This window comes from Falco cherrug, chromosome 3 (genome assembly GCF_023634085.1).
Source record: "Falco cherrug isolate bFalChe1 chromosome 3, bFalChe1.pri, whole genome shotgun sequence".
Classification (NCBI taxonomy): domain Eukaryota; kingdom Metazoa; phylum Chordata; class Aves; order Falconiformes; family Falconidae; genus Falco; species Falco cherrug.
This window is the reverse complement of record NC_073699.1, coordinates 18,327,731-18,346,898: the sequence shown is the minus strand read 5'-3', so window position 1 is coordinate 18,346,898 and position 19,168 is coordinate 18,327,731. Positions and strand designations below refer to the sequence as shown.

The window sequence follows — 19,168 nt, the reverse complement described above, 5'->3', positions numbered from 1 at the left end:
TGCAGTCTTTTTACTGCATGAGAAACTACTAAACATTTTCTCTCCTCTTCAAAAGGCGCTATTTTACCACTGCATGGATCTTGTCTCCTTTCACTCCATTTGCATGTGACAGGTTTTGCTCATTCTTTTACTAGGTTTTTTTACTGCCTGGAGTGGGGTCCTGACATTTTCATGGCTTCACTATTTTTAAGGATTGTTATACTGCGATAGAGAGACATGTTCAATGTTGTTGTGCTGTGCAAGTACGTAGCCCAGGAAAGGTCCCTCTCACAGAGAAAAGGGAGGACCACTGGTGTGTGCCCCTGAGAAGCTCAATGTGAAAGATAAAGCTTATTTTTGTTCTGTCCAGCCACACAAATAACCCCAGGAGCAAATCTCCAAATTCCCCTTCCCGCTCACAAAGCTGGGGCACAGGGGGTCTTTCTTATCTTTCACCTTACCCCCACTTCTCCCACGGATTTTGCATTTCTGGGCCCGGTTTGCGGCTGAGGGGCTGCCAGCCAGCCCCTGCCCCTCCGCAGCCGCACCCTGACACCTTTTCTCTTAGAAAACGTTTCAAAATCTCTTCAGGCTGCAGGACGGTGCGGTCCCTCAGGACTGAGCAGCGCGGGAACCAACGCTGCCGCCCCCGCGTCCTTTGAGCTGTTCGCCCTTAGTTCCCCGTCCCCCGCTGCCGGCCAGGTGCCGAACCGAGCGCGGGAGACGGCGGTGCCCGCCGCTGCCACCCCGCCGGGTGCCGGCCGTCCCCCGCCCGCGCCTCGCCACGCGCATGCGTAGGCCCCGCTCGGCAGCCGCGCGGGAACGGGGGAGCGGCGGGGCCGGGTCCGCCGCGGCGGCAGCAGCAGCACAGCAGCGGCAGCGGCAGCACAGCAGCAGCCCCTCATCCCGTAACCATGGCAACCCCGGCGCTCCCGCCCCGCCCATCCACGCGTCGTCACATCGCCCTAGGAGCCCGGCGGACGCTAGCCCCTCCTACCTCCCGCTCGGATTGGTTGTCTGGCCATAGCGCCATCTCGGCATAGCACCGCCGATTGGCCAGAAGCCGCTGAGGCACGGGGCGCGCGGTACCTACAAGGAGGCGGAGGCAGTTTCTCATTAGCATAGTCCCGCCTGCCCGGCGGCCGGCCCGCACGCCCGCCTCCGTGCGGTCGGGGTGTGCTCGCCGGGAGGCACCGGGCACGGGTATACCTGGCAGCCAGGCGGGAAACCGGGCTGAGGGGTTAGAGGGAGAAGAAGAGGAGGAGACAGCGGCGGCAGCAGCAGCATTAGCAGCAGCGTCGCGTCCTCCCTTCCTCCGTGAGGCGGCTGCGAGGGGCCCTGACACGACAGGTAGCGCATCAGCCGCGCCCCCCCCGGGGCGTGAGCCTTGAGCCGCCCGCCCGGGTGCGTCACGGGCGGCTGGGGCGGCCCCCTCGCAGCGCCGCCGCCTCACTCCCCCGGCGTGGAGGCTCGGCCGCATCCATCCGTCCCGGCAGCCGAGACGGGGCTGGGCACGGCGGAGGAGTGAGCTCGGGAGGCGGTGGGGAAGGAGACTCCCGCCCGCGGCGGGGACGGGCGCCGGCTCCGCAGCCGTCGCGTGTGGTGGGAGTCGTCGCGCGTCTCCGTAAGGCGCTGTGCGGAGCTGGTGATTTTTAAGACGTTTTATATTGATTTTATTTTTTGGGGGGTGGTTTTGGAACTGCTCTCTGGGCTCCTGTGGCAGCCCAGCGAGGTGGGGCTCGGTCCTCTACGGGGTTCTGTGGAGCATCTTGTTTTTTCATCGGGATCTCCCTCCCTCCCATCGCACAGGAAGGCTTTGCATTCCTATACGGACATTTCTCACACCCCGCACAAAACCGCATTTTGGGCAGCGCTTGTCGACGGGACAGTTTTGGAGGAAGCAGCCGGGACCAGTGACCAGTCCCCTCACGATGTGGACCTTTCTGGGTATCGCCTCCTTCATCTACGTGTATAAAAAGTGCGGAGACCTGATGACTTACGCCAATAAGGAGGTGCTGCTCTCTGCGTTAGTGTTCTTCTCCCTCGGCTTGCTGCTGTCCTACAGGTACCACTTCAGGGGGCCCAAGCAGCAGCAGCAGCAGCGCAAAGCCCACCTGGGGATGCTCTCTGATGTTCTCTCAGCTTTACCGCTTGTTGGCTTCTTCTGGGCCAAACCCACCCCAGGATCTCAACAAGTTGAACAGCCCAAATCCAGAAAGGTAGGTTCAATTCAGACGTGGCACATAGGGTGCAGTGTCCTGCTGTGCCCTCAGGCCACTGACCCTCTGTCCAGCTTCGGGAAAGCAGCTAAGAAGGGGTTGGAGAGAATTTGTTTTTAGATGCTGGATGTCTGATTTGTCATTGTGTTAGTTTTGGATGGCAAAAGAAACAGTGAAACTTACTTAAGTGATAGACCAGGTGTTTTGTAGAGTCAAATCAAATATAAGTGAAGAAACATTTTCGGTGAAGGATTATTATACTAGCAGGAAAATACCTTCAGTTGCCAGCCTGTTGTAGAGGTGAAGGACTGGAGCATCTCTCCTATGAGGAAAGGCTGAGAGAGCTGTGACTGTTCAGCCTGGAGAGGAGAAGGCTCAGGAGGGTCTCATCAATGTATATAAATACCTGAAGGGAAGTTGCAAAGAGGATGGAGTCAGGTTCTCAGTAATGTCCAGTGACATGACAAGAGGCAGTGGGCACAGTCTGAAACACAGGAGGTTTGCTCTGAACATCAGGAAACATTTTTTTTTACTGAGGGTGGCTGAGCACTGAAATACGTTGCCCAGAGAGGTGGTAGGGCCTCCATCCTTGCAGGTATTCAAAACCCAGCTGGACATGGTCCAGGCCAATCTGCTGTGGCCCTGCTTGAACAGGGGGCTTTGGACCAGGTGACCTCCAAAGGTCCTTCCCAGCCTCTGCCGTTCTGTGGCTCTGTGATCAGCTTCCTAATACTTGTGGAGAAAACACATTTGTCTAGACAACGGCAGGTACAGTTATTTGGAAATTATTGCTAAACTATTGCTTGTACAATAGCTACAGGACCAGAGCTCAGATAGTCTGTTCCGCTGAGCTCAGTGTGAGACTTGCTGTGAGAGAGGAGAGCTGTAGTTCGTGGCTAGAGCTGAGCTGGCATCCTGCCATCTAAGACTACAAATAGAAATGCATATTCAGTACATCTGTGGGCTGGTACTGTCTGGCTACTTTCTTGTGTAGTTCTGAGCATTTTCAGCTGAGCGCTGACCCCTTGTGCAAAAGAACTTCAAACTTTTTGGCTGCAGGTCAAAGGCTCTGGATTTTTATTTTGTTTTTCCTGGTAAAGTCTGCCTTTACCCCCATTTCTTGTAATATCTGAATTCAGATAGTTTTGCACTCCCTTGCTGTGTTGTAGATACAAGCATGACACAATGCCACTAGAAATTCTGGTGCCAGTGTTGTTCTGGGCATTTGTTTCACTGATGTAATCGTGTTTTTACCCCCGTCAGCACTGAGGCATTTGTGAAAGAGTAAATTGGACTCTATTCTACCAGCTAGAGAAATGACTTCAAGGTTTGCACTGGAATTGGCCTTACAACGTTTTTTTCAGGTGTATGTGATTAGATGCTGTTGGGAAGGTACTGTAACACAACTAGTCTTCAGGTACCAGTTTATATGTTAACTGATACGTAATCTGATGTATGTCAATTCTTAACAGTTTTAAATGTAGGCGAATGGTAATTTTACCTATACTTTTGACTGTCTGATGAGTTTTAATTTCAGGACACTTCTTTAAAACGTTTCCCAGGTAGCAGCTTCTGTTGACACTTTTTCATGCTGAGTATTATCATAAGATGCTATTTCGGTAGGTAGGTTCCCTTACAGTAAAATTAAAGAGAAATACATTTTCCAGTGAATCTGATAACTTTTTCATTGCAAACTGCTAAAGCCTTCGGGTAGTAGTGGCTCACTGGCATGAAGGCATTGTTTTGTTACTTTCTAGACCAAGAATATGGGACAGCCTTGGCTTACTGCATTTTATAGGAACTTTACTTTCAGTCTCTCTGAGACTATGTTAGTGGTTTGTCTTTGATCAGCAGGGCAAAAAAAAGCAAGTATCTTGTTTTTATTTTGGGGGGATGTTGATTTTTCTTTGTTCTTTGTGGTTTTCTTGCATTGTAGAGTACGACTGATTCAATTTTGGACAAAACTAAACGGGAAAACACTCTCCAGCTACTGATACGCGCTCAGTCCCCTGGGTCAAAGTAGAACTAGTCCAAAGTCAGTGCTCTGACAGGGTTATGGTACAGATACATCAGCACATGTAACTTTGTTTGCTTTGTTTTCTGAAGGGTAAAAGAGAAGTAAACTTCTCAGATGTATATCTGACAGAGACAGCTCCAAATACAATATTATCACACCAATACGATCCAGAAATTATCATTGTGGGATCAGGTGTCCTTGGTTCTTCTTTGGCCACGGTGCTCTCAAGGGATGGAAGAAAGGTGACTGTAATAGAGAGGGATCTGAAAGAACCTGACAGGATAGTTGGAGAATTGTTGCAGCCTGGAGGTTTTAAAGCCCTTGGAGACTTGGGTCTTGAAGGTGAGTGCATTTCAAATTGTCAATAAATCTATAACACAACAGTTAGTACGCTCAGTTATGTTTTTATACAATGCATGCCTACAGGGAAAACGAAGAAAGACATTGTCTGTGCTTAATATTTGAACGAAAACTGCTTGTGTATGTCTAGTCTGCCATTTTGAAAATATCCTTCAACATGTGTGTTTTGATTAAGAAAACTGGACTCTGTGTAAAAGAATACTTAACTAAGCTTTCTTAAAGACTTTTAAAAACTCATCTATTGGCTTATATTTTGCAGATACAGTAGAAGGTATTGATTCACAAATAGTAAATGGTTACATAATTCATGACCTAGAGAGCAAGTCGGAGGTTGAAATTCCTTATCCAACATCTGAAGATGGCCACGTGGCCAGTGGAAGATCTTTTCATCATGGCCAGTTCATCATGGGTCTCCGAAGGGCAGCTATGGCAGAGCCCAAGTGAGTCACCTTGTGAGCAATGCAGCTGGGATCCAGAGGCTCAGAAGCACTGTTCCCAGCATCTGTGAGATCCCTTAACTATTTCACTCTTTCCCAACACAAGAGGGCTGCAATAAACAAGACTGAGAGAAAGTAACAGCTGTAGTTACACGTTCTGTTTTCTATTAATGACTTGCATGTACATCAAATGTTACCCTTTGGGAAAATTAATCTTTAAACTTTGGGAATATAGGCTTCAAATATTAGGCAAGGTACTGGTTCATCCATGTGAGAGAACAGTTCAGGGGTTAAGGGGTGATTCTCTTCTGCTGATTCTTGGGTTTTGTACTTTACCAGAAGAAGAGACCTCTTCTCAGTGAGCAATGTGTAGAACTTCTTTGGTCAAGAAACAAGTGACAGATCTGGTATCATTTCTTAGAATTGTAGAATGGTTTGGGTTGGAAGGGACCTTTAAAAGTCATCTAGTCAAAGCCTCCTGTGATGAGCAGGGATGTGTATTTCTTCCACTGATGTTATATGTGATGCCAGAAATCAGGCTGCTTTTACATTTGCATATTCTGCTTTTTCTGATGACAAGAAGTCAAGCCAAATAACTAGAAGGGAGCACTGAATGGAAGTACCTCTTTCCAGTTACTAACATCTGTTTTTCAGAATCTTGGAAGATGCCTTCTCTTCTGATGAAATAAATATTAGTTCGTATTTTCTCTTTAACTGATTTCTTTCTTTTATACAAGATATGAGATAAAAACTTTTATTGAAACAGAATAGATTCTAGGTGCTGTTTTCTGTGAGGTGTTTTTTGTGTTGTCTTTTTTTCCCCCCCCTAAATAATGCTTACAAAGGAAACTTGATGCTATCATCTTTCTACCTTACGTGTCTTTATTCTGAAATTTCTTTCTCCTATCATATCTGTTATATCATATGAATTACTAAAAGTAGCACTGAAAGATAGCAGCTTTGTACTACAGTTAAAATTAATAGCCACTGTGTTTACTAGCTATAAAAGCTAAAGCAGTCTTGTTGAGGTTTCAAGCTCGGTGAAACTTGGGCACCTGTTTGCTCAACTTTCAGGGAAAACTCCAGCAGCTGTACACAGTCTTTGAAGCAGAAACTTACAAAAGCTAATGTTCATGTGACTTGAGTTCAGTTCTTTCCCTTTGTATCCACACAGTTTCATTTTGTGTGTGCTTGCTTTCCATTTTAATTTTAGCATTGAAAACATGTTAAATTAAGGTGCGGGAGAGGTCAAGAACTCTTTAACAGTACCATGAGGCTTTGTTTTTTATCTCAGAGCTCGTGAAAATATAGGGGATAATTACTACTGGTTAAGATATCCTCTTTATAACTACTAGGCAATATGAACTTATTTCAGAAAAGTAATTTTGCAGAGAAAACAGGTAGGGTATACTAGTTAATTATTCTTACGGTGGGTGAAACCAGAAAAAGAAATGAGCACTTATGTAGCTGAAATGACAGCTATAAAAGAAGTTTAAAGCTCTGGATCCTATTCGAACTCTGGTTCACCTGCTGTTAACCTGACATGCTGCTGCACTCCCTTGCTGTTGAAGTTTCCGTCCATGTGTTCACACATAAAAACCATAGATACTTTGATACAGCCAACCTGCCTATTGCCTGGCAAATTAAGCCAGTCACAATCTGCTCTGAAATTTCTGTGCTCACTGACATGTAGAAAAGACATGAAATCGATTGCTCATGTTCCCTCTGAGAACCTAAAATACCAAGCTGTTGTACTCTCAAATGGACTCATTTCTCCCAAGCTGTGGAATTCCATCTGGATACAGAAGTATGTGTGAGGGAGAGAGAGTGTCCGTTTCAAGCTGCTAAGTCTGAAATGCTGGGATGAGGTCTAACAGCTCAGATCCAATAAAGGATATAAGATTACAGGGATTTAATTTGTGAACCCCCAAAAAGAAAAAGTGTGTCCTGAGGTCAAAAGCTGAATATCTGTGTCCTAATCAGGTTAGATTATTCTGGACTATTCGGAGAGTTGGGTACCTCACTTTTATCTAGTGTACATGTTGAAGTGCTGCTTCAGATCTTGCTCCTGAGTTCTGCTTGGAGTTAGGTCTCAACTGCACTGTCAGCATTTGCCACCATTTAGCAGGGATGACTCGGTCAGCCGCTTATTTCTGACCATGTCAAACTGCTCTTTGCATCTCTCATGTGGCCGTGGAGCACCTGAAGCATAACTGGGGATTCTGCAAAGTGGTAGGGTGTTTAGGATAAGCGCTACAGTTTTAGAATATTCTCAGGTATCACACCAAATGGCAGTGCTGAACTGAAATTCGTGATGAGCACTTTTTGATGTTTAATGTGGCTTCTGAAAGTGGTCCAGAGCACATCTTTGTAAAATCTAAACAAACAGTGTCAGCAGAGACAAAATTAGTGAAAATCTGGTTTTCCTTCTGTGTCAAGTGCCTTGAAATGTTGGTATCATTAATCATCTTCCATTCTGTTCTAACCCCTCAATTTTATTTCAGTGCAAAATTCATAGAGGGGACCGTGTTACAATTGCTTGAGGAAGATGACTGTGTTGTGGGTGTTCAGTACAAGGACAAAGAAACTGGAGACACTAAGGTAGGACAGTTTTCTGTTACAATCTTTGCTAACTATTGAGAAAATCAAGGGTTGGTTCATACATATATATATATATATATACATATAAATAATCTTTTTAAATGTCTGTTCCAGTTCACTGGTACAGAAATAGTGCAGTTACCAAGAAAGTGAAAGCTTTAATGAAAGGAGACTGCATTCTAGTGGATACAGTCCTAGCATATGGGGATTCTTATTGTAATTTCTGGTTCAGCTTCTGCTTTCAGTGTTTCTGGAGAATGGAGTTCATTGCTTATTTTAATGTTCATATGTCTGGAGTGTAAAATCTTTTGAGAGTTACTGATGGAAAAAACCAATGTATTTTGTGCTTTGCCTGCATGTAATGGTCTACATTTCCACGTATACTTCCACCATTAACTGAGGTGTCTGAACATAAGAAAATAGGTGCCTATTTATAGAGGTAGCTCTGTCCAGTCATTTCTTGGATCACAGAAAGACAGTTCTGGCCTGTTCTAAATGTGTGACTGATTTGATTCGTGTTCCTGGCCTCAGCTAGTGATAAACTGCTGGCTAAATGCTATGGAACTGTGTGAACTTACAGTAAAAAGTTTGGGGAAGACCAGTCTCAGTAGAACCAATGTGCTGAAGTTCTGGATGTACTGCCTATTCTCTAGAAAAGCCAAATTTGTAATCTCCTTTGTTACTTTAAATTTTTTTTGCTGCCTAAAGTTATGTAGCCAGTGTGCTCAGATGTGCTCTGATGGGGAAGATGGGAATCTTCCGCCTATGCTCTGCTGCCTTCCATAAAAGACTGAGGAAGTTCCCAAGTGGTTAGAAGATCCTTTTCTGAGCATTACTAACAAAATCTCTCATCTTTAGGTCATTTAGAAATGGGAATGGCGGTATAAAACCATAAGTAAGAGAGCCTTTTAAAAAGTACTTGCCCAAGAAGTAGGAGAACTAGCTGGTTGTAGCTCTTCAGGCAAATGGCACTTCAGCCCACGTGATGGCAAAGTGCTGTTAAGTAGGAAGCTCTAGGAGAGCTGAGTGGAAACAACATCCTTGATCCTTCTTCAGGTAGCTGGAAGAAGAGGGAGTTCCAAGTCCTGTTTCTTGGTCTGCCTCATGTATCATGTAAAATGAATAAAACTATATCAGGAAATCCACTCTAGTAGAACAAGCCATTGAATCACACGTGGGTGATGGAAAGACAGGGAATTTGGAGAGGAGGAAGTCTGGGGGTGAGGGATGTGATCTGTGGTCTTTTTTTTTTCCCCCTGAATGTAATTTGCTTTACCATCCAGCAATGTAGACGGCTGGTTGTTTTGTTTGGAGGGTGGTGGGGGATAGTACTTACTCTGCTTTGAGATTTGTTTTTAGGCTTTACACATTTATGGATGTTGTTGTTGTAATTTTAAGTGTGACTGACTTGACCAGCAGTAGTGTGACAAGTGTTTTAGCCTGCATCTTTCCTAAGAGCGTGGATGTTGTTCTTAAGGCTTTGAGTTTCCTATCTGTATAAAGGTGATAAACAACGTCATGTTTTGCTCTGAATGCTGAAGTTCTGTAGCTGGAAAGAGCTGTTTCATTTGCTAGCTTAGGTCTCCTTTGATTTTAGAAATCTAGCGTAAGAAATTTCCAGTAAAAATTTCTTCTGAACTGTGTTTTGCTATCTGTGACTTTTAGCTGCTGGGAAGCTACTTAGGGGGGAAAAAAACCCAAACCAAAACCAAAGCAAAGCCTGTTTACATTTCTTAGCCTGCTTTGATAAAGAAAGGAGGCTGATCAATGTTGTGTCTCTGTTTTTCTGTTCTCTCCATCCCTGTTGTCCACCACGTTACCGTTGAGATTTTTATTGTCTTAAATGAGGTTCAAATTACCCAGTATGCTAAAAGTCAATGTAGAAAATTTATCAAAACCAAGCAACTGAATAGAGTAACGGTCTTAGTATGTTGACTGTGGAAAAATTGTAGCATGAATGCTCGGATCATTAGACACAAGGGAACCCATATGGGCAGGTGGCTTTGCTCTAATTGCAGGAGTAATTAGAGTTTGCAATCATCTGAGACCATAATCTGTAGGAAAGAGTTTTCATGAGCTCACTTCCACAAGCTCAGACACCATGAACGTGTATTATGTTACTCAGCTCTACTGTCATCTGATTTTTCCTGATTTCCCATCACATGGCAAAGGATGTCAGGATTGTGTGAGACAAGTGACCGAGTCCATTCCTGTGCAGGAGAGAACTGCTCATGGAGGAACCCATTCACATACTGGCTCCCCAGACGCTTCCATCCAGTAGTATTACATTTTTCAGGAGTACTAATGAAACACAGCCTGCTTTTTTTGCCTTGTTAGTACATCCTGAAAGCTTAAAAGAAAAACTTTTTTTTTTTCGCTTGTGCCAAGTGTATGAGATTATTGGAAGGCCAAGGACTAATGCTCAATATAAATCTATAGTCGTGTGCAGTGAAATCACTGAATGTTCTGAGATATATTGAGAAAGCTATAGGTAGAAGGTAACATCTCCCTCAAAATGCTTTTTAGTATAATAATGTTGTCATATTGCCATAACAGTGAAATGCTTAAAAGTATATTTTAGTAACTGGAGTAATTTGCTTATGTTAGAGAAGAATATAAGTGTTAAAAATTAGAAATTTATGCATACATTCAGGCTGAACCTGATCAGTTTACTCAGATCTTGTTTTGTATTTTGTCTATATGCATTATGTGTTCTTATACTTCCTAAGTATACTAGGAGCTGCTCAGAGTTCACTGCTTGGTCTTTTAAAGCAGACCTTGTATGCTTACTGCATTTCAGTTTGTTAGACTTCAGTTTGGTTTTGTTTAGTTGCTTATGCATGTTTCTTTAATATAAAATTTCTTCTTTGCTTGCTTTTTTTTTTTTTTTCCCTGAAGAGCATTACAGGCTGAAGGGAGCAATTGCTTCACTTTTTTTGGGTTTTTTATATACAAGTTTCTACATGGTCCCTATAACTATGTTATCTGAATGCATGTCTGTAAAAGCTGGAGTATACTGTTAGATCAATTTTTAGAGGAAATGAAGTGTGAATGAGGAAGGCAAAAACCACTGTATATCTTATAAATATGGTCCGTGATCATCTTATATGTTTATTGTTTTGTGGAACATCTAATGTACAATTGAAAGTGAGAGCCTGGGAGAAGTTTTCCACTGTTCTGAAGGAAAATTGAAAATGTCTTTATTTTTTTCTTCATGCTGCAGGAACTTCATGCACCCCTAACTGTTGTGGCTGATGGACTTTTCTCCAAGTTTAGAAAAAACTTGGTCTCCAGCAAAGTTACAGTTTCATCCCATTTTGTTGGTTGCATTTTGAAGGTAACTTTTCTGTATAACGCTATGTAAGACAGTGTGCTGCTGCTTCTTAATGTGGGTCTGAATTTCACTGAATATGTTGTTCATTATCTTTCCAACAGTATCAATTAGGACTATGCTTTTAGATATTTATCCAGCCGTTCTGTCAGTTTCTGTGTCCCTTTGAGGAGTGTTTGGGTATTTTGGTCAGTGTTTTACTGATTCATACTCCATCCCAGCTCTAGGATAGCTGAACTTTCTACGTCAGACTTAACATACTCAGTACAGTTAACAGGTCAGGTTTTCAACTCTTAGAACACTTTTTAGTAACTGTGAGCCAGTTTGGGGTGGGTTTCTTTCCTCTTTTTTTTAAAGTGGATATTGTTAAAAGTTAAGATTTCTGGTTTTAAGAGTGGAGTATAGTGTTAATTTTAAGCACATAGTTCAACAAGGGAGGGTTTAAAAAAAATGGATTAGCATTCAACATAGCTAATTTAAACTGAGCACTGGACTCACCACACCAGTTCATAGAAAATACTTTTAAGAAAAAAAAGTTTCAGCATCTCATATAAGGTAGTGCTACGTGCGCTATTAGTGCTGTATCTTACATAGCTCTAATCTCTGCATTAAAAGTAGGCACCATTGTAAAGCTGGAATCCAATTTGTAAAATTACTACTGTGGATATAGGTGCTTTGACTGGTTTGTGTTAAGATACTGGTAGCTAAGATGGTGACATGGATTTTTTCCACAATACTTACGGTGCAGGGAGTAGAAGTCTTGATTTTTAGATCATCCTAGCAGCTGTGCTGTGTTATATGCTCTGGAAGAATACTCAAACTGTGCTGCTGCCTGAAGGTGGGGTACCTTGTAACCAGGTACATGTATACCTTCAAGACCTATAAACTTCAAGAGAGAAGGTAGGAATCAAGGTTGGTAGCTGGGTGGTTGGAGAACCCATGTAGAAATCCTGGCTGGGTCTTGTCCCTTGTGGCTGCTGCGTTAACTATTGCATTAACAGCAAAAATAATTGAGGGAAAAGGAACCAAAACTAGAGAACTTTCCCTGGGCTGGGAACACTGACTTGGAGGAGCTTCAGCACTTTTTGTCTCTCTAACTCCTCCTGTTTCTGTGCTTTTGGAAACTTGGTTAACACCTAGTTAGATAGGACCCTATGATTCTTCCTCAGTTGGTGTCTCCATGTAGTTGTATACAGATTAGTGTATTTCTTTCCCTCCCACCACTTTCTTTATGATAAGAAAACAAAATTATCTTATCAAAAACTATTACATTGATTACATTACAGGTTTTCAATAGCATGTATTAAATATTTGTGAGTTATTCACACGAAATGTATTACTTATTCTACTAAATATAAAAATGTATTGCCAGAAGAATTGTAACTACAATTCTGAAATTCAGAACTTGCTTTTTGAAAACACTTCTCTTGTTCATTTAAAGAGAAAAAGAATAGAAACTTAGTGTGATATGGGATTTTATTTCAAAGTATTTCAGAAAATTATTATTTTTTTTTAATCTGAACTTTAATATCCTTTCATTGATTAGTCTCAATCTTTCTCCCCCTTCTTTTCTTTTGAAGGATGCGTCACAGTTTAAAGCTAATTATGCTGAACTTGTTTTAGCTAAAACTAGCCCAGTGCTAATCTATCGGATTTCTTCAACTGAGACTCGGGTCCTTGTTGATATTCGAGGGGAAATGCCAAAAAATTTAAAAGAATATATGATTGAGACCATTCATCCACAACTACCTGGTAAGTCTAGAAAGATTTCCATTCGTAATCATCTCAATTAAATGTGCTAAAAAAGGCACATTTCATTGAATCCATTGAACTATGTGGGCTTTTTCCATGTGCACAGTTACTCTTTCAGTAACGATTCACCCTTCAATTCTACATCACATAGCAGTTCGTTCAGCTCACATCTGTGAGGTTAGCAATTCAGAAGGATTACATCTCTAAGAAGAGGTTAAAATGGGTTGTATGCAAATTATTCTAGACTCCAAGTAGTGTAACTGAAATATTTTGGTTATTGCAGACCACTTAAAGGAACCATTCTTAATAGCGGTTCAGAATGATCGTTTAAGGACTATGCCAGCCAGCTTCTTGCCTCCTTCAGCTGTAAACAAAAAAGGTGTGTATTATGAAATTAAAAGGAGGGGAAAAGGCATTATAAACTTCTCCTAGGGCTTAGGCCTTTGTTGTTCAATACAACTGTCTCATAATTCTTCTATGAAAAATAATATTTTGAAAATGTGTACCTTGGGCGTAGTTTAATGGGAATGTTTATATTAACACCACACTTGATATCAGTGCCTGCTTTTTTAAGTTTAAATCACTCGGTTGCTCAAGCTTATACAAGTGTGGTCTTTTTAAGGAAAACTTGATTTAAAAAAGGAAAGAAATTACCTTAAAAAGTGTTTGTATTTGTGTTCTTTGACACAGACATGTTCATACCTATAGGGAAAAAATATTTTGACCTTGATCATCTTAAAGCCTTTTTAAGCTTGTTAATTTAAAAACACCCACACCCCCCACCACCCTTTTTCCTTTTTTTTTTTTTTTTTTTTTTTTTTTTTAAATTTTGTAGTTGTTACTCATTTTCTGGTGGGAATGAATTCTTAGTAAGTTTCGTTTTTAAAAAATAGAGGGTTTGAATTCTAAGATTATGTAGTGGTCATGCAGTATCCCATTAATTTTTGTCTTCTACCTAGGTGTTCTTCTTTTAGGAGATGCATATAATATAAGACACCCTCTAACTGGTGGAGGAATGAGTGTCATTTTAAATGATGTTAAAATATGGAGAAGTTTACTCCAGGATATTCCAGACCTTTATGAAGATTCTGACATTCTCAAGGTAAAGCTTTATTTTGGGCTTATTTTAGGCAGCTTTTGCGGCAATGTAGTGACACGCTTTTCAGTTTTATGCAACCCAGAGACATGTAAGTTATTAGTGAGGCACAGGGGTTTTCAAAGCTTTGGGTAGATAAATCATGCATTAGGCATTCACCAGTAAGCGAGGCTGCCATGTGTGCTATAGCAAAAGGCATATTCAAAACTCTGCTTGCTGACCTGTTGTGTTTTGCTTGAGAAGACTGGAGTGCTGTGTCTAGACAGCCTGCTTTGCTAGCATAACCTGATAGTCCCATATTAGTGGTGTATTTGTAATGTAAATTGATCTTAAATGCGGTGGGGTTTGACCATTACACATGTGTGAGCGCTACTCAGAGAATAACAGCTGGCCTGTTGACTGCTGCATTAACCTCACAGTAGTAAGTCAGAACATATGTCCTTCTTTCCCAGGAATTGGCATCATCAGTGTTGATGCATTATTTTTTTCAGTGAGATTTAGATCCAAAATTTTGATGAGTAGATAATAAAATTTCTTACTTATTTGTTTACTTCTTTTAAGTGAGTTAGGCATGTTGTCTTGGATAAATTATAGCCAGAGTAATTATAGACTGTAAGTAGATGACTCAAAAAGTGTATTTGAAAATTGAGAAGCACTTAGAGGGACCCTGAGTGTCAGGAGAATACAGGACATACCTGACCAAATGCAGATGCTTAGATCTCAGCTAGTCACCTCAGACTTTCAGTTATTTCCTACTTAGTCAACAGAGAGAACTAGGTGTTATCCTTCAAATTTCTGACCTACCCCAGCCACCTACTATAGGATGAGATGAAGCGCACCCTGGAACTACTTTTGTTGTTTGGGTTTTTTTCCTGTATTTATTGTAAGAGGAGGCTTGATAACTGGTTCAACAAGTTTCCAAAATTCCTTAATGACTTAGCTTGGAACTGATCTAGCGTATCACTAAATTCGCTCTACATTTTCATGAGTATGACTCTTACCATCTCTTTGGGAATCTTGTGATTGTTCTTGTGTATTTACTTACAGGAGTACTTTTTTTTTTTTTTCCCCTTTTTCAGGCAAAAAGAACGTTTTACTGGTCAAGAAAAAAATCTCACTCTTTTGTAGTGAATATTCTTGCCCAGGCACTTTATGAACTCTTTGCTGCCACAGATGGTAAATGTATTTTAAAGATAACTCTGACTAATTACAACTTAGTAAATAAATACGTCTGGGGGGGGGGATGGGGACGGGGACAGACATGTGTATGTGTATGAGCATACGTCCATCTGTTTGTGTGTGTGTGTATGTATATTGATATATATTAAAATATAGCAATCAAAGGATTTTAATGAGTTAGCTTGCATTCTCTGCCTAGTTGTTTAGTTCTAGCGTTATGTAAACTGAGCTTTAGTGATGTGAAGACAAGTCTGGAGTTTGTTTTTAAAAAAAACACAAAACCATTGGGGAAAAAAACCAACACAAAGAACAAAACAGAAGACACTTGTTCTTGTGCCAGCTAATTCAAGAATATGTAGGTATTCTATAAGACTATGCTTTATTTAAATAAAACTAGCTCAGAATCCAGCTGAATTTAACAGAACGACAGCTACCAAAGTCCTGGAGTTAATATCACTGTTGTGTATTATTGGAAAAGTTTTTTATGTGTGTTGAATATATTTGTTGAGTCATTTTAATTAATTTTGTAGATTCCTTGCATCAGCTAAAGAAAGCCTGTTTCCATTACTTCAGACTTGGTGGAGAATGTGTCTCGGGTCCTGTTGGATTGCTATCTGTGTAAGTTCACCATGCTGGTAATAGTTAATGTGAACGGGGTTGAGCAGTGTGAGCCTCTGTCAAGATCTGCTTTGCTCCCAATCGGTCAGCTCTGCACAGGGAGAATGGTCCATATGAACCTATACTTTTAGGGTTATACTAAAATTCGGAGCTCTTTTAGAAGCTATGCCTTTAAATGCTGGCTCTTTTTTTTTTTTTTCCTTTTTTTTTTTTTTTTTTCTTTCTTTGTAAAAAATGCCACTAAAATCTAGAGAGAAGTTAATGCAGGTGTCACGGCAGTTTGAATGAGGTAGAGGGGTCCAGACTAGCAGAGGAGCTGGTGGAGGCCTTTCATGCCTGACAAGCTGAGAGTGAGAGTAGCGAAGGATGAGGTCTCCCCAAAAAGAACACAAGGAACAGGGTTACTGGTAACTATCAGGGTGTTTTGAGTGACACCACAGAAACTAGTGAATGCACAATAAATCACACTACTTTGAACAGAGTCATAGCATCAGAGAATATCTTGAGTTGGAAGGGACCCGTAAGGATCATCAGGTCCAACTCCATTAAAGGCAAACAAACCTACCTTTTCTTAAACCTCAGTACTTTTTTCTAAAAACATTTGGTTTTGTCTTAGCTCAGATGTATGAATACTGACAGGGTACTGAGTACAGCTGCATGCCAAGCTAGGGTTGTATGTGCATCTTCTTAAAAAAAAAAAAAAAAAAAAAAGAGTATACTGAAGTTGCAGGTCCTACTCACCTTATGCAGACAAAGAAGGGTTAGATCGAACTAAATGTTGCTGAGTTTACTGATCGGAGTACAGCATTTTGTGGAATGCAAAACACAGTTGAAAAAATCTACCTGTATAGCTGATATTCTTGACAAAGAGGTAAAGAAGGAAAACTGGTATTTCCTACATAGTTAAGAGCCTGTGTGTGAACACCTGTGATCAATGCAGTACTGACATGTGAGAATGTGTGCATTTATATTTCTCCCGTTTTGGAGTAAGAGCTGAAACTGATAGAGCCTGTTGAGAATAATCCCCTGGGAGTTGATAAAGGCAGACACAGACTACTGGAAATTAAGAGAAAGCAGCCGTATATGCTGGCTGTGCTGTAGAAGGGAACGCAGACTGTATAGTAGCTTGAAGACACCAAAGTTTGTTTATTTAGTTGAGACAGCAAGACTAGAGCTGCCTAAATCAGAAGGGGGTGTGTGTAGTCTCGAGTGGGGATCTCTAATGATAAAATAAAAAATTGTTATTCTGATTCTGTTTATTTACGTGTTTTATCTATTTATTTTTAATACAGGTTATCTCCTAAACCAATGGTACTGATTGGCCACTTCTTTGCTGTGGCGTTATACGCTGTTTATTTTTGCTTTAAGTCAGAGTCCTGGATCACCATTCCTCGAGCATTTGTCAGTAGTGGGGTTATTCTTTACCGGAGTTGCTCTATAATATTTCCACTTATTTACTCTGAAATGAAGTATTTAGTCTATTAAAATCCAGGGGGAAGTGACTGGAGGAAGAAAACATGAAAATCACAATGCCTTCAAAATCTTTGGATATGTACTATTTAATATTGTATTATCTTTTCTTCTCTTCAAAATGTGTTTTCCTTGATAAGGATTTAACTTTGGTTTTGTGGTTATATACATATATATTATATGTAAATACTCTTTTCTTTGCAATTAAAGTTCAAAAAGGAGTTAGCTGTTTACAAGGACCATAAATAAGTGTTGACATGTGGTAGATAATTGCCAGTTTTGTCAGAATTTCATCCTTGCTTTATCCATTGCCGAGTGCACCACTAATATTAATAAACTGAAAAGTGAAAACTGTAAACCATAAGCTGCTATTATCCTTCATGCTTTTTTCTGTTCGGTAGTTCCATAGACTGTTTCTTGATTACTGTGAAGTATTGTAACGTTCTTGATTTGGGTTGTTTCATTAGGATTTGCCTGTTCTTTTTCAGTTGCAGCTAAGACACTAGTTTACTGACACTTAAAAGGACACTGTAAAGGGTTTCCGATATTGAAGCGTCACTTTAGTCACTGTTGCAAGTGCCATGTTGCTCTTCTGAGATAACAAATAATAATCAAGCCATAGTTAAGTTGGCTACTGCATTGCACTTGGGTACTGAAAGCACATGGTTTTGAAATTTTCTTCCTATCTCACTTCCTTTTAAACCCTTAGGGTTTTGGTTTTTTTTTCTTTTGCTTGGTGTGTGTGCAGCTGAAGTTTAACACTGCCACGAACTGAAGCACAGCAACAAAACGGAATCCACTGAAAAAAAATCAGTCCAGGCTATTTCCAGTAGACAGTAAAGTAATCTTTGATATCACTGCTAAAAACTCATGAGAAGTACCGCAGGAGTGTCCTTTTAATACTTGGAGCATGGTTTGGTTTTGTTCCTATAGAAATTACTGCATGCTACTAAAGAGTTCACATCTCTTGCTGTTGGTCACTATTCCTTCTCGATATCTCTTTATCAGTATGCTTTCCTTTGTTCTTGTGTATTTTAATTTTTCTTTACCTTTCTTATGATTTCTTTATGTTGTCGCTGCATGGCTCTACTATTTTGGATTGCCTGAAAAGGAAATCCCGCATCAGTGCAACCAACAGTTCAGAGAGCAGTAAGAAATTATGTTTTTCTGTGCTGGTGAAACTTTGACTATATCTTGAAAATGACAGATTGCATAAGTTGTATATAACCATACATTTTATGTTGGACTGTGGGGAAAAAAAAATCTGTGGAGAGGCTTTTTTAATATTTTGTTTGATGGATATTTCAAATGAGCTGTTCTTTTCCAGAAGCAAAAGTATGTATATTTTTCTAACCATTATCACTTTTGATACCCTCTTGAAATTACACGCATCATGAATATCTCTATGTTTAAACTTTAGGGTAGAGTACTAATATTTTCAAATATCATTATATATGGTGACTAAATGATGCCCCTTTAAGGGTACACAAAGTTTGCAGAATTTATACAAGTGTTTTCAAAATTTGTCACAATTTTGAAAATATTGATTAATTTTACATTTTCTATTTTTTTATATTATTTGCAGTCAGTCTCTTTAAAATCAAAGATAAAAAGTCCTGAGCCAAATACACATGTTCAGCTTAAATAAAAAGTTACCATATCTGTAGATATATTTTTTTTTTCTGTTGATGTGTATCTCTGGTTAGTGAGTTTTGTTAGGTCCTGATTTATCTGGAAATACCAGTGTGCTTAAATTTACATACGTGTTTAAGCACTTCTTTTCTTTTCTTGAAGTCAGTGCCTGGTTAAGTGTCTTGATGATTGGGACAATGATCGCTTGTTTGAAATTACCGTGGGGGAGAGAAAAATGTTGCATGTATGTGTAAGGAAGAGTAGCCTGAACATGTGACTCGTGAAATGGTTACGTGCCTTGTCCTCAGGACACGATGAAGGACTTTGAAGTATCGAACAACCCGGGACCATCTGGACACAGGGCAGCACAGGGTGTGGGCTTCTAACTGAAGTTCCTGATGAGCTGGTCTCCGGTAGGGTTTGACAGCCTTGGCTGGGCTCCTGTCCCAGCCGGGCAGTGGCACGCAGCAGTGCTTT

At 40.8% G+C, this 19,168-nt stretch overlaps 1 protein-coding gene across 2 annotated transcripts; it reads left to right on the top strand.

Moving 5' to 3' along the window:
* The first annotated feature begins 1,111 nt into the window (after nt 1-1,111).
* Nucleotides 1,112-18,725, top strand: SQLE (squalene epoxidase). 2 transcript variants are annotated; one of them, XM_055705846.1, is made up of 12 exons: nt 1,112-1,329; nt 1,789-2,198; nt 4,305-4,557; nt 4,835-5,015; nt 7,517-7,613; nt 10,837-10,950; nt 12,525-12,696; nt 12,980-13,075; nt 13,656-13,798; nt 14,872-14,968; nt 15,502-15,589; nt 16,882-18,725. In XM_055705846.1, the coding sequence occupies exons 2-12, from the start codon at nt 1,911-1,913 to the stop codon at nt 17,072-17,074; spliced, it is 1,722 nt and encodes a 573-aa protein (XP_055561821.1). In that variant the 5' UTR covers nt 1,112-1,329; nt 1,789-1,910; the 3' UTR covers nt 17,075-18,725. The 2 variants fall into 2 exon arrangements, with proteins under 2 accessions (XP_055561821.1, XP_055561822.1); XM_055705847.1 differs by having other exon boundaries at nt 1,112-1,624.
* The last annotated feature ends 443 nt before the right edge of the window (nt 18,726-19,168 follow it).